The sequence below is a fragment of the Lissotriton helveticus genome, chromosome 9 (genome assembly GCF_964261635.1).
Source record: "Lissotriton helveticus chromosome 9, aLisHel1.1, whole genome shotgun sequence".
Classification (NCBI taxonomy): domain Eukaryota; kingdom Metazoa; phylum Chordata; class Amphibia; order Caudata; family Salamandridae; genus Lissotriton; species Lissotriton helveticus.
In genome coordinates this window covers 1,261,219,307-1,261,233,639 of record NC_136070.1, presented here as the reverse complement: position 1 = coordinate 1,261,233,639, position 14,333 = coordinate 1,261,219,307, and the positions used below count along the sequence as shown (strand labels likewise).

General features: G+C 42.4%; 1 protein-coding gene across 6 annotated transcripts in view; it reads left to right on the top strand.

Annotated features, from left to right (window-relative positions):
- QRICH1 (glutamine rich 1) overlaps positions 1–14,333 on the top strand; it is a 190,136-nt gene that overhangs the window by 98,267 nt on the left and 77,536 nt on the right. For 4 of the 6 annotated variants that reach the window (XM_078661804.1, XM_078661803.1, XM_078661806.1 and 1 more), the window contains 2 exons: positions 583–696; positions 6,778–7,815. In XM_078661804.1, coding sequence (XP_078517930.1) covers positions 583–696; positions 6,778–7,815 — 1,152 coding nt within the window. The remainder of the gene's footprint in view (positions 1–582; positions 697–6,777; positions 7,816–14,333) is intronic. The other 2 variants (XM_078661808.1, XM_078661807.1) reach the window with 1 other exon arrangement.

Here is a 14,333-nt window from a genome sequence, read left to right as displayed (position 1 = left end):
TTTGCTCCTGAAAGTAAACTGGCAAAGAATGACTTTATTTAATGCAAATCAGTGTGCAAAATGTTTTTATTGTTTAGTGGGAGGAGGCTGTCACATGCAGACAAGCCTAGGTGGCAAGAAAGCCATGTTTCCAGAAAGCAAAAAGGTGTGTGGGAACCACTGGATGTGAACCTGACAAAGACTATTGAGATAGTCCTGTTTTGCAGCTGTCAACCACTGATTCGAAAAACTGTCCTAACAACTTAATAGCCCTCGAATGTATGTATTTATTTTAGAAATCTCCCTTAAGGGAATTTTTTTACTGTAGAATTTTGAATTGCTCAGCAATGTTGTAACCCCTTTCCCATTTTCTCAAGTTCATGAGCTTTAACTGATGGTGGTGGTTATGGCACAGTGGCAGCAGTTAAAAGTACAGCCAGTAATTTGTTTTTGGTTGATAAAATGATGAACTGCTTAGTCCATGCTTGTCACTTTAAACTAATCCTTACTATTGGCACAAGTGTGATCTCTGGGAAATGACTAAAATGAAAAGAATGCACACGGCTGAGTTTGTTTTCCATTCTCGATTCTGTCACCTTTCAGATCCAAGAAGTGCTGGCCAGGCCCTGGAATCTTCACTACCCAAACCCCCAGCAGTGCCGACCCAGCCTCTCCCCAGAGGAGTCCCAGGACTCTGGCATATCAGAAGATCTGTTGGTTAGTTTCCCAGGTTTAGCGATCAGTGTTACGCTGTTGATATGCTGGTATAACGTTGTCTGCTCTACTCATGGTCTGGACGTCCATAGAGTAGAGAATTTGGGTGAGCCAGTGCTGACTGTTCAGCTATTTTGGCTATCCCTAAGTGTACTTTTACTCCATCTGCTGTGTAAGGTTCTTTATGCCGTTTGTCAGGTTCACACCCTCTAGTTCTTTCTGATCTGAGGTGTTTCAGACATACCTAACCCAGCTCTGTCCTCCTACACACTTAATTCAAAAAGTTTGTTACGATTGCCTTCACACTTTTCTTTATCTGACAGTATTCTGTCCAAAGTGGGGGGGAAGAGGTTGGCCTAATGGAGAGCTCTGCCCGGCTTTAATATTGACTTTTTTGTGGTATGAAGCGATAGTTAAATGTGATTGGACTGCCAGGACAACGCTTCGTAAATGCCGTTGGAGTACAGCAAAAGAGCATAGGCAAAATGTTTTAGAACATAACTAAACTCTAGATCTGCTCCTAGTCCTCAACAAGGAAGCAGGCATAATGTGGTAGATTGTTACATGAAAATAAGTACAGAAGTAAGATGCCATGTGTATCTTCAGTTTGACCTTCAGCTCTTTGCTAACTAACAATTGACAACAGGAATATTACTCTAGGGACAGTAGCACACTCCTCAAAAATATTTGAGTGTCTGTCAAAGGCGATTCATAAACCTTTTATATAGGGACTCACAAGCGCGATAATGGAAAAATGAGAATACCTCGAAGCAGCAACTTAAAGGCCATTTCTCTCTTTCAATTGGTTTTATCCTCTCAAAAGAAGCGGCTATGAGTATCTCAGCCTGCAAATTAAAAACACAATTAGATGTTTACCATTGGGCATTCACTCCCTGTTCGGGAAAAAACTCCTGTACCCACTCATTACTACTCCCATTTTCCAGCTAGTTTTCTTATGTCACTGGTGATGAATCTTCTCTCCAGTGCACTTGAGTTTGAATTCAACATTAAATGGAGCTCTTTAAAAGCAATATATAAATGATATACCACCATCTCTTACACATCACTCTTATAATTTAGCAACAGAGCAAATAGTGTGGTATATGTAGAACACCATTTACACGTGAACCAAAGTATAATTGAAGCATGTAAACTATTGAAAGATTAATTTTGAATTTGTACTTTTCATGACTTTTCTGTCTCTGGTATGTGATCGCTTCATACCTTGCAATTGCTACTAATCCACGATCTATATCTTTCATTGAAATTGAATATTTCCATTCGCTGTGGATCTAATTAACTTTGTACGCTTCAGACCATATTAGTGTCACATGATTCTTTCTAAAGCTAGAGGCTTAACCTATGTGTAAATCGAAGAAGTGTCAATCTTAATCCAAATAATCATGAACCTCACTCTGAAAACCATAAGCACTCTCCTGAAGACATGCCATTTATGTCCCTATGGCCCTGGAACCACCTCTTCTGGAAGTGTTTGTTTTTACAGAGACACCATAAACAGCAAAAACCTTTCTTTAAACTGAGCCAGTCGCAAGCAAACTCTTCTAGGTCATCTGGAAATAACAATTGTTTTGTTTCATTGAGTGGCCCTGGGAATGCTGCAGTGGGTTCCAGCAAACTTTGAATAGAGTTTTAACCTCTTTTGTTGTGCTTAGGCGCTGATCCTTTTAGAGGGTGGTTAGATTCTAAAGGGGACTTGGGGTGCTTACTGAGGTATCCCGACATGGCTTGCAGGCCAGTACTCTCCCTGTCCCTCGCTCTCATTTTTAGTATTTCCTGAGAAATCTGGTGGGACTTTCTTAAAACAATATTGGAAGTAGCAGCTTCATGAGAGGATTGTTTGTCAAAAAGCTGGGGATTGGGAGAGCAGAAAAGGTGCTGAGGAAAAATGTTTTTTTTTTTTTTTTAAATGAAGCCTTTCCCGCTCAAAAAAATGTTTTAAAGATGTAATCTAATGCCAAAACCTCTTGGGCAAAACAAGTCTGCCGCAAAAAACATTTGCTAATGAACTGGGTAAAATACAACATTCTGTGATTCTTGCCTTGTAGCTTGGAAAAATCAACCCTAGACTGACATTTTACATCATTATAGGCTTCTGGGCCATGGCAATTGCCCTAAAGTAACCATCCTTTTCCCCTATATGATGCTTCTGCTTACTGCCCCTTTTATTAATTTTCATGGGTGAATTAAAGAAGGGTGAAACGGCCCATTTGCCTTTTAAAGGTGGTTTTGATCCTAACACATTAAAACTATTCTAGATTGTTGTATTCAAACACAGCCTTGAACACTTTTACGTTATAAGCAGAAATGTTAAAGTTTTTATAACTAAGAATGTTCAGCATATGGTTTGCAAAGGTGACAGCGTTAAAGTCACTTCTTAAAAAAAAAACACATTTTTTAAAACATGAAATCCTAAACAAAGCAACACTGACATTGCATTTACTATTTAATTCATAGTATGTTAAGTAAGAGCAAATGCTTTTTAGCTGCTGGACAAACGGCATATGTATTAAGTTTAAAAAAAACAAAACAGTAGAACACTGCAAAAATGGAGAGGCAAATACATCTAGGAGATCGGTAATAAGATAGCACATGGAAACCTGGTGAACAAGAGTTGCTAACCGTCGAAAGCGGTTTAGTAACACAGAAATAGCCCAGGCACAGACAGAAGAACTATATTCATAACAGCCATGACCGTGAAATATTAGGTCCAAACAAACAAATTCAATCCTCCCCTCTGACATGAACCCAGATGGCTTCAACCTCCACCTCAGAAACAGTGTAAAATCACCTTGATTTATCCTGGACACAAACCTCACGTTCAAAGAAGACATTACTAGGATAAGCAAGACTGATTGTGCTAGCTCTCCCTCCTGAAGACACTTTCTACAGAAACTGATTTCAGAGGTGATATGAAAGCCATCATCCAGTTCCACAAACGCCTTGCTCAGCGACCAACAAGACTCTGCTTGGGCAACCCTGAAGGTATCCTATAAGTCTCTCCAAAGACCTATTGAAGTTCTACCACATCACCCCAGCTCTAGGAACTTCACTGGCACCCCCTCTGGACCAGTATCCACTTCAAAACCAGCTTGCATCATCTTCAAGCTGTCCACAAAAATGCTCTAACATTCTTACCACCAGACAAGAGCAGACCAGGTACAAGTAAAACAATGTTTTAAAAAAAGAAAATGAACACTGGCCTTCTACATCTAGGCACCCAGGATCTAGAACAGCATACCCAAATGACATAAGCACTTGAAACCACCTTCAATTGAGAAAGAACCTTGCTTGCACTTGTTAAGGGACTGTTAACCTATTAATGCAATTAGTTCGGCATACATAACAGCCGTTAAAGCTCACCTGGAGGCTTCAAAATATTAAATGGGCGTGAGATGGGCATTCTGGTGAGAACTCTGAAAAGTAAAGTGCAACAATGAGGCCCTTGTTAGTGAATCCAAAGGACACCTAAAGCTGTGTTATGTAATTTTGTACACAGTTATGTGCAACCCTTTGTTTTACACTATTGATTCTAGTGTCTTATTACTGCAATCCTCACACAGCCTATATTTGCTTGTGCAGAGTCTGTTCATGTGATACTTTAGTGAGAAGTCCTGCCTGAAAACCTCATAATTAGTTTTTTATGAAACATTTTGATCGTTTACTTGTATGGCATGAAATTCAGTGAAAAATAGGCCATCTACAGAAGTAGTTCGAGCAAATACAGTACAGTGAGAAATGCATCTCCTAAAGTGTCCCTGCAACAAAAGACTGAATAACCATAGTGAATGTTGATTTTAAGCTTCTCCCCCTCCCGCCCTTCAAATCATTGATCAGCGGCATACATCTGAATTTCTTCGTCTAGGACTTGGCGCGGAATTTCACCTCTTTGAAAGGTTATTCCCCTGTATTGACACCACACAGCCCATATTTTATAGTGCTTTTGTGAGCAAACACTACCCTTATGGAGCGAGGATTTCGAGCAACCTGCAACTGTCTAGTCCTGTCCTTCAATTCTCCAATGGCAGGGGTTCCATGCTTTTCCAGGCCCGCTGTATCTCTTTTTGCCAGCTCTAGCCATAACAGCACAACCGTATATCTGTCCATGTCTATTGCGGTCGTGATATGGAGTAAGGCTAATCTTGGGTCTCTAGGTAGGGTCCAGCCTAGTACACGCCCCACTCACATAAATACCCCCTCCCAGAATGGTTGCAGCCCTCCACACTTGCAAATTGTGTGAATGTCTCATCTCTGTGTGATCATAATAAACAGTGTGGTGAGGCAGTAGCATCCATTCTACAAAGCCTTTCACAGGTGTAGTTCACCCTCTGGAGGTATTTCCATTGTATAATTATATACTGTGAGGCTACAGCAGATTCCGGGTGGGTAGAGAGGGGTGTAGTGCTCTTTCCAGACCTCATTAAAGAATTCTCCCACAGCTCCCATCCAGGCCTCCCATAACCGATCGAAGGATTCGGACGAATTGATCACTAGAGAGCAACACATTAAGGAGATTTCGTGTCTGGTAAGTTTGTCTAATAGAATTTTAGCCTCCAGGAGACTGTAATACAGAATGTCAGTAAACTCCGCTACATAGAGTGTAAGTGTATGCCGGAGCTGTAAATAACCTAAACAAATCACAGCTCCGGCACCCACCACCCTCCCTCTTGCCTCTGCGTGGACGCCCAGCAAAGCCATGCAAGGGTCGCACTCCACTGGGTAGCCCATATTTTGACTTTTGATTTAAGTGGGATATGTGGTGGTAGGAGAAGTGATGTTCGGATGGGGGGTGGGGAGACCCCGCTTAGGTATGACCACTATGTCGCCATTGCACAAGTTTGGAAGTAACATGCCTGTCTACTGTGCTTTCAAAAATATCTTGTATAGCATGCTGAGAACTAAATTTCTATCAGTGTTAAAGAATTCTAGGGTTTCCTCTAGAACCTAGCGTTTTCCCTGGGAAAGTTGAGACCGGGCCTCGCCCATTTCCTCCAGTGTGAGAACGCTCTCGAGCTAGTCTCTCACGCTGTTGGCCAAGGTACGTTTAGAGAGATCCCTTACAAAGTCCAAAGGGTTGTTGGATCGGTCTTTGTTGGCTTGTCATAGAGGTTTTTGTAGTAAGTGGCGAATTGTCAGGCAACAGCGCTTCTGTCTGGGTATTGTTGTCATCAGTTGTGTGAATCGTATTGGTATATACTCTGTGTGGGATCTGACTGCCTTGTTCCCCCAAGTGCTGCACCCAACATTGCGTGGCGAGCCACACCATCCATGCTGCATCGAGGAGTAGCTGCTTTTAGGTCTTTTGGATGTGTAGTGAATTCCTGAGTGTTTCTGGTGCTCGGTACCAATCCTATTCCGCCTCCAATTCAAGGATGCATGCCTCAAGGTCAGTAACTACAAGTCTTCAATTCTTATGATATCCCGTAATCGTGACTTTTCGTGCCTCCTGAAGGATTACAGGTGTTTCAACAGAGTTTTTGTTAGTTTTTAGATAGTTTTCTATGGCCGTCCGTATATGGGCTTTAGTTGTGGGGTCCTGGAGCCACCAAGCGTCAAGACTCCACACTCGTCGGGAACATTGAGGGCAAATCTGGAATTGTAGCTCTAGCATACAATGATCTGATAGGCTCTGACATGAGTGAGGGTGTCAACTGGCTTATGGGGACTCCAAACTAGGAATAAGGAAGTAGTCCAGTCCGGAAAACACTTTGTGCGCTCCGGAGTAATAGGTGTATCCTTTCTTCCAAAGGTGGAGAAGTCTCCATCGATCCTCCAGACCCATTTCCGCTAGCAGTTACTTACAGTTGCCTACTTTCGATTTCCTTCCAAGCTACTCTTCCTGAATTTTAACTCCTTTCAGAGCCGTAAATGCAATGTTCCTGATGCGTCTCCTATTCCTTCCGTTTTGCACCCATCCTCAATATGCCAGAAGTGATTTTATAACATTTGCTAGTTTGTTGAGTAATATCACCTGAAATGGATTGAACCAGCTAATTTGAGTGATGTAGATTCTGAATTACACTAAAGCTTTTAAAATGTTACTCACTTGTGGTTTTTGTTTTTCAGGTGCAAGTCCACCAGTCTCCCCAACACGTAACTGTTCAGCAACTTTCTCCTCAGTTGACGGGGCATCAGTCCTCTGAGCAGCAGATCCAGGTCCAAGTACAGATCCAAAACCAGGTGCAGCAGCAGCAGCAGCAGCAGCAGACATCCCAGAATCTACAGAACCAGTCCCTTCAGAGTCACAGCCCTTCTCACCAGCTGCAGCAGGGCCAGATCCAGGTGCAACACGTGCAGGCACACCAGATCCAAGCGTCTGAACTTCAGGAGGATCACATTCAGCACCAGCACATCCATGCCCAGCTTGTATCTGGACAGGCTCTTTCTGGAGGCCAGCAGATCCAGATCCAGACTGTTGGGACTCTTTCACCGCCTCCCTCGCAGCAAGAATCCCCACGAGAAGGAGAGCGGCGGCTCAGTAGTTCAGGGGTTCTTCAACCTGTGAAGAAACGTAAAGTGGACATGCCCATTACAGTATCATATGCTATCTCAGGACAGCCAGTTGCCACAGTGTTGGCCATCCCACAGGGACAGCAGCAGAGTTATGTGTCCTTACGGCCAGACTTGCTGACGGTGGACAGTGCACACCTTTATAGTGCCACCGGGACCATTACCAGCCCAACTGGAGAGACATGGACCATCCCTGTATATTCTGCACAGCCACGCGGTGATCTCCAGCAGCAAAACATAACTCATATTGCCATCCCCCAGGAAGCCTACAATGCCGTCCATATGAGCGGCTCGCCAACCACCTTGACGACAGTTAAGCTAGAGGATGACAAGGACAGGATGAAAAACTCGCATGAGGAAATTGTGCAAACACTTGCAAACTCTATTTTTCCTGCACAGTTTATGAATGGTAATATACACATTCCTCTGGCAGTGCAGACTGTAGCGGGGACTTACCAAAATGCAGGACATACTGTGCAGATATGGGACCCCCAGCAGCAGACAATGTTGCAAGAACAGGTGCAGCAACAAACGCATCAACAGCAACAGCAGCAGCAGCAACAGCAGCAGCAGCTGCTGCAAGTTACATGTTCAGTAAGTGGCACAAATTGCAGTTCTGATGTTTGGTTCCAGAATGCCATTTAAGTTGTTTAATGCTCGCTCTACTCCACAATCATGTAGAGTAGCATGAAGCGAGTTGCACGTAAAAACTGTATTTTCTTTTCAGTAAGTTGGTGCAAAAATCCATGAGTGTAACTTGAATGAATCTCATAAAATATTTAATAGAAATAGGATGTCTAAAGTCTGCAAAACCTTTTTAGGGGAAATTGCTAAAAACTGTTTGAGTGCTCAGAAGGGACGGTAGCCGAGTTTTAGTGAGATAAGTGCTGTGTTCCACACTGCTTCTTTTTAGTGTCCTGTTACCATCTGCCTTCTTTTGCCGCTCAAGGCTCTTCATGTTGTTCCACCTCCTGCTCCATATACCATGATAAGAAATCACGCTCACCCACCTGCCTATTGGAAAGATGTATCGCTTTATATTAATTTATCATTCATAACTCAAACGGTCTAAATGACTGGACGGAAATAATATGTCAAGGTTATGTTGTGGATTGCCCAGACCCATGCTACAGTAGAAGATTCTGAAGTGCACCAAATTCTGAAGCTCTGGGCTTATTGATTTGCCTTATTGGTCTTCATAAATGGAGTCTGATCTCCATGCTTTCGCCAAGGTAGGAGAGGGAAGAAAAGTAAAAATACTGTGGATTGCATACACAAGTGTAACTTGAATTTGCAGTGGGGAACGTTTGAATCCACTATGAAGGCGAGGTTAAATAACCGTTCCCCGGTTTAATAGAAATCAAAAAGTTTCACTGCCCTCAACAACTTGCATCCATAAAATGGCTTAAGAAAAAGGGAATGTGCCGTGTTTGGTTCACATGGCAAACCTCTAGGTGTTTTAATTCATTCAAAGATATTTATACCTTGTAATGACATAGTAAAACTAGATAGGCCTAAGAGTAGCAACGCTACTAATGATAAATGCTCCACGCAACCTCACAAATAGAAAGATGTCCTATGAATCGCCAAAACCTCAGCTCGCTGTAGCAGCTATGATGGCTTGTACTTTCTGATACGACACTCTCCAGATTTAAAAAGATTCATGTCTTAAAATGGAAGCCTCTATTCTTAAAAATGAATCCCAAATTTTCGAAAACCCCACAGGAATGAATTCTGTAGACATAAGGGTTTTGACCTATTCCATGTTAGTTTGTTTTGTTCCTCAAAAGGGGTCATGTGACCAATTTAACCTCAGTTTATGTCCCAAATTTACATAATTGCAACAAACTGAGACAGTAGTCACTCAGTTGTTAATACACATAATACAAAAAACGCGGTCAAACATTGTCTTGAACTTACGTCCTCTAAATCAACATTACAAAGCGTACTTTATAGCACTCCTTTTGTATTAAGATTAGACCATCAACATGCAGTCCATTATTCAAAATAACAAAGGATTAGTGTTCCCAAGCCATCTTGTCTGGGGCAAACGGTGTTAGTCAGAAAGTGAAAAGATTGCCTTTTGCCCTAATATGCAGTCCATTACTCGTAGCCTGGTGCAGCCTGTTCAAGTAGATTCTTTGATTATTCTCTAGTTTGACCCAGCTCTTCTGAAAACACCACCCCTCCCGAACTCCCTTCAGGCGTATACTGTACCTTAGCTTGAATCTAGTTTATTAGTGCATCTGAAGGTGTCCTAGATTTGGTTCATATTGCTCAGAAGGTTCCAAAGTGTGTCCGGCGTCTCAAAATTGGTGCTCGCTTGCAAATGGGAAATGTTCTTCCTGTCTAATTCCGAAACAGCCAGAGCAAACGATCACCATATTTTTATGGCAAGGTGGCCTTTGTTATTATGCCTATTTCTGGTTTAGTAAAAATGTATTCAGTTGTTTTTCAGGTATAAACTAAAATGTGAGTGTGCAGTGCACATGTCAAAGTATGTATTTTTTCATATGGTTTACTATCTACAGCAAATAGATTCCAAACAGAAAAAGATACATGAGCACATGCAAATTGCAAATACATAACACTGCATGTGCGCATTGGGAAAACGTCTTAGTCTTCCCGTACGTCTGTCTTCCAGTGTGCGTATATATTGGGAAGGAATGCAACACAAAAAACACCAGAATGTGAGCGCTGATGCTGAATTCTTTTCAAGTCCGGGCTTGGCCAATACCTTTTCATTTTACTTATATCATATGTATAATATACTTCTTTATAGTGGCTTTCAGCCAGCTCTCTTCCTTCCTTGGTCAGTTGTTACCATTCACGTTGTCTTCACCCTAAGTGCTGCTTGTCAGCCCACTTCTGCCAACGGTTAACTTCACTGTGAGTGACTGCATTCTGCCGTTTTATAAGGAACGCATCCACACCCAAAGTAGTACCCTTCAGTGCTCTGAACTACAATGACATAGTGTGCTTTTTTGAGCCCCCCCCCCAAATTTTTTTTTCCAGCTATATATATTTTTTTGTAACGAGGGCCCAACAATTCCCCCAAAAACAAAGCTTTAGAACCGTAGAACAAAAAAATTAGTGTTCCTCAAGATCAAAAGCCTTAAAGTCAATTTCAGACCGATTGGCTTTGCAATAGCTAGTTTCAGTTTTTGGAAAGTCTTATACCAGCCAAATTTACATGTCTTTTCCCCATCTGTCAGACATTAAAATAACAGCCTTCACCTACTCCCTCCAGACCAATAGATACAAATACACCCTAGTTGACTTTCCTCAGCCTGGTACAGCAGCCATGGAGGAATACTTGGCCCTGCCTTTGTGAAAGTGAAATCGACCCACATTGTTAAAGGGATATCGAAGCTTACTTAAGACTCCACCTCCTCTCACCGTGCCCCAGGGCAAGGCAGGTAAAAAGAAAAACTCTAGGGATGCTTCCCTGTGCTTTTAGCCCTTTTGCTGCTAGGGGCACCCACACAAGTGAGGTACCGTTTTTTTATCGGGAGACTGGTTGGGTGGGCGTTTGTGGCTCCCCACAGATTCCAGAACTTTCCATCACAGATGTGAGGAAAATGTGCTTTATTTTTTTTAAACAAAGTTAGAGGTTTGCAAAGGATTCTGGTTAACAGAACCTGGTGAGAGCCACACAAGTCACCCCATCCTGGATTCCCCTGCTTGTCTAGTTTTGAAAAATGTACAGGTTTCAGGGTTCGACAAATCCACTTGACCGCTCGCATTTGCGAGGTAAATTTAATGAGGTTGAGCTATTTTTAGGTCTTACTCGCCCTTTCTGGCGAGCAGGAAATCATACTAACTTTTATCTGCTGTCTTTGAAAACGGAGCAAATGTGACAAGATAACAAGATTTAAAGGCCTTTTTATTGCTCACAAAGCAAATAAGCAATAAAGATGCCTTTAAATCTTATCACATTTGCTCCGCTTTCAGAGACGGAGGTAAAGTAGGTTACTGTTAGGTCGGGAAGATTTTTCAAGGTACTAGACCTGCAGAACTAGTACCATTTCTGAGATTTTTCGAGCCCTGGGTTTCCCAAGGTGCCGGCTGACCTGGGGTCCAAAATCCATAGCTAGGCACATTGTGAAAATACAGCCAGTTTTCACTGGAAAAATGTGGTGTGTCCGTGTTGCATTTTGTGCCATTTCTTGTTGCGGCACTAGGCCCACCCACACAAGTGAGTTACCATTTTTATCGAGAGACCTGGGGAAACGCTGGGTGGTAGGACATTTGTGGTTTCTTGTTCTGAAAAATTATGTCACAGTAATGCAAGGAAAATATGTGACTTTAGTCACATTTTGAAGTTTGCAGGATATTACGGGTAAGAAAACTTGTTGGGATCCACGAAAACGAGACAGCAGTGCACTCCCCTTGGAGTTGGTAGATTTTCCCTAGTAAGAATGTATACCTTGGCAGAGAAAGACCGAAAAGACTATTCTTACTGCACAACCATCTATTCCTCAAGTACACATATACTTGTTGGATTTAGCACAGCGGAGAGTGATGGTTCAATATATAACATTTTATTAACGAGATTTCACAAAAATGAAATGCACTGTTCATAATTGAAAGGATTAAAACCTGAACCAGTAACTCACAGCTCGTGAGCTGTAAAGCTGCGGCAAGGCACCAGCCTCTTTAAGGCCATTCATACACCTTTCATACGTGTGACACATATAAAACCATTCCCACCGCCAGCCGTGGGCCCAGCACATTACAACACTGTGCCATTCAAGGACCTATCACTTTCATACGCTCACCTGCCGGACACAGCAATCTCACCGGCTGACGGATTGTGTGGACTGGCGTTTGGCTACTAGTGTGTGTAGTGACCAGCAGCAAGTCACTGCTCTCACATCGCCAGCCAAGCTCCTGTACACACGCCGCCAGTCCATGCAACACCGCCATTACATTTACTCATGGATGCTCCCAAAAACTCTTGAGTGTTGTACATTCTGAAACAAGCAGGCACACACAGCAGGTTTAGAAAGACAGTCGGGCAGTACATACAAGTCTCCTTCCACACACCTCTTCACATACAGACTCTACATCTCCTACTGGAAAGTCTTTTTTGGGTGTGGGAGGAATGTGATCAGGAAAGTGGTGATCTTTCAATCTAGCCACATCCTCACCACTACAACTCTTGGAACACTTGCCTCTTCCACCACAACAAGGCTGCCTATCACAGACTCCTGAAACTTAACACAAGTCATCCTTGACTCTGGAGAACAATACTCAAAGACAACAAAAGCATTCAAAGTTGCTAAGTGGAAAAGATTAATAGCCAACTTCTTATACGAAATGTAAGCCTTAGGAAGAGCAGTGTAAGGTTCCAACCCCATATCTACACTGTCAACGCCACCCATGTGCCTATTCTAGTCTAAAATGCACACAGCTTTGGGCACTTCAGCAACCTGATCCCCCCCCCCCCCCAGTCACAGGTGAAGTACTTTCATCTTGGATGGTAGTCAGCATGTAGACATCTTTCTTGTCTGAAAACTTCACAGCTAGAAGTTTATCACAAAGAACAGCACTATCCCCTCTCAAGCTTTTGACAGACAAGTTATTTTGGGAAACCTTTACGGTTAGTGCGGATTGTGCTACAAGCAACAGTGTCCACTTTAACCAGTTTCCTGAACAACTGCTCACCAGTGTATAATTTAGCTACATATAAATAGTGACTTTTGTTTAAAAAAAAAAAGTCCTCTTCCAAGTTCCCACACAATTTTCTCGCTCACTCTGAAAGCAGACGGACAATTATGGGAGGATCAATCCTCTAATCCCTGCCGGTGTACACCCTGAAATTAAAGACATATCCAGTCCTACTCTCACACAGCATATACATCTTAAATCCATAACATGCCCTCTTGCTAGGAATGTGCTACCTAAAAACCAAGCGGCCCCTGAACAAGTCCAAACACTCATCCACAGCTATTTCTTTCCCTGGAGCATAGATCTTAGAAAATCGATCTACGATGTGATTAAGGACCGGCCGAATCATAAAAAAGATAGTCACAGAGTGATCTTGTGGCGAAGCAGAAGCAAATACCGATCACGACTTATGATTGCAGGAAATCTAGCCATTGCCCTCAAGGGACTAGTAGACCAATATGAAGACATCGACGGCCTCCTTATCAACTCCATCAAAAAAGTTAAACTCAAGCACTTCTTCAACTGTGCCAGATTTGTGGGAGTCCACCGGGTATCTCTAGAGTGGGGCCTAAGTCGGGCACTGTTGTCCCTCAAATACTATTCAGCATACAAATTAGTCTGCTTCACAATCTCCTCATCCATACACAACTGAAAAAAAGTATAAGAAAACCGGTTTACGTATCCACTCTACACCCTGCAACACCAGTAAAGACAGGCAATGCCAGCTGCACCATGGCTGGGTTAACCCATAGGTCATCTCTTCCAATGGGAAGCCTTGCAGTCCCAGGCTGCAATCCATATGCCTCTTGCTGCACTATTGGCACATCAATGTCCTCCTCTAAAACAGGCACTTCATCTGCACTGAGTGGCTTCATGATCAGATGATTCCTCTCGGACAGAAAAATCACTGCTAGAATCTTCCACTCCCTCCTCTGCCTCAGATGCAGAGCCAATCTCTGAACTATGGTCAGAGAAAGACTCGCAATACATACCAAAAACCTGCTGAATAATCGTACAGCTGGCCATGATCCTTACTATAAAAGGAATGTTCACAAACAAGTGAACAACTACCAACACTGTACAAAATAAGTAATAAACAAAGCGTGACTTTATCACAAAGAACTATATACTCAAAACTATACCACTCACTTGCCAGAGACCGCTAGACTCAACAGCAACTACTCTGCATAGACACCGTAAAAACCAACAATATCCCATTAGAAAGAAGAAAAAACAAACAAAAAAAATACTCACAAGACAACACAATACACATTGAGCACAAATGCAAAAAGATTTTAACAAACAATAAAACAGAAGCTAAACATACTGCTACTATTACACCACTTACAAAAACCACATTCATGTAGGGAAATGATACTCTTCTAGAGTCAATAGTACAAAAAAACGCTTTCTCACCTAACACATGTAACTACACAAAC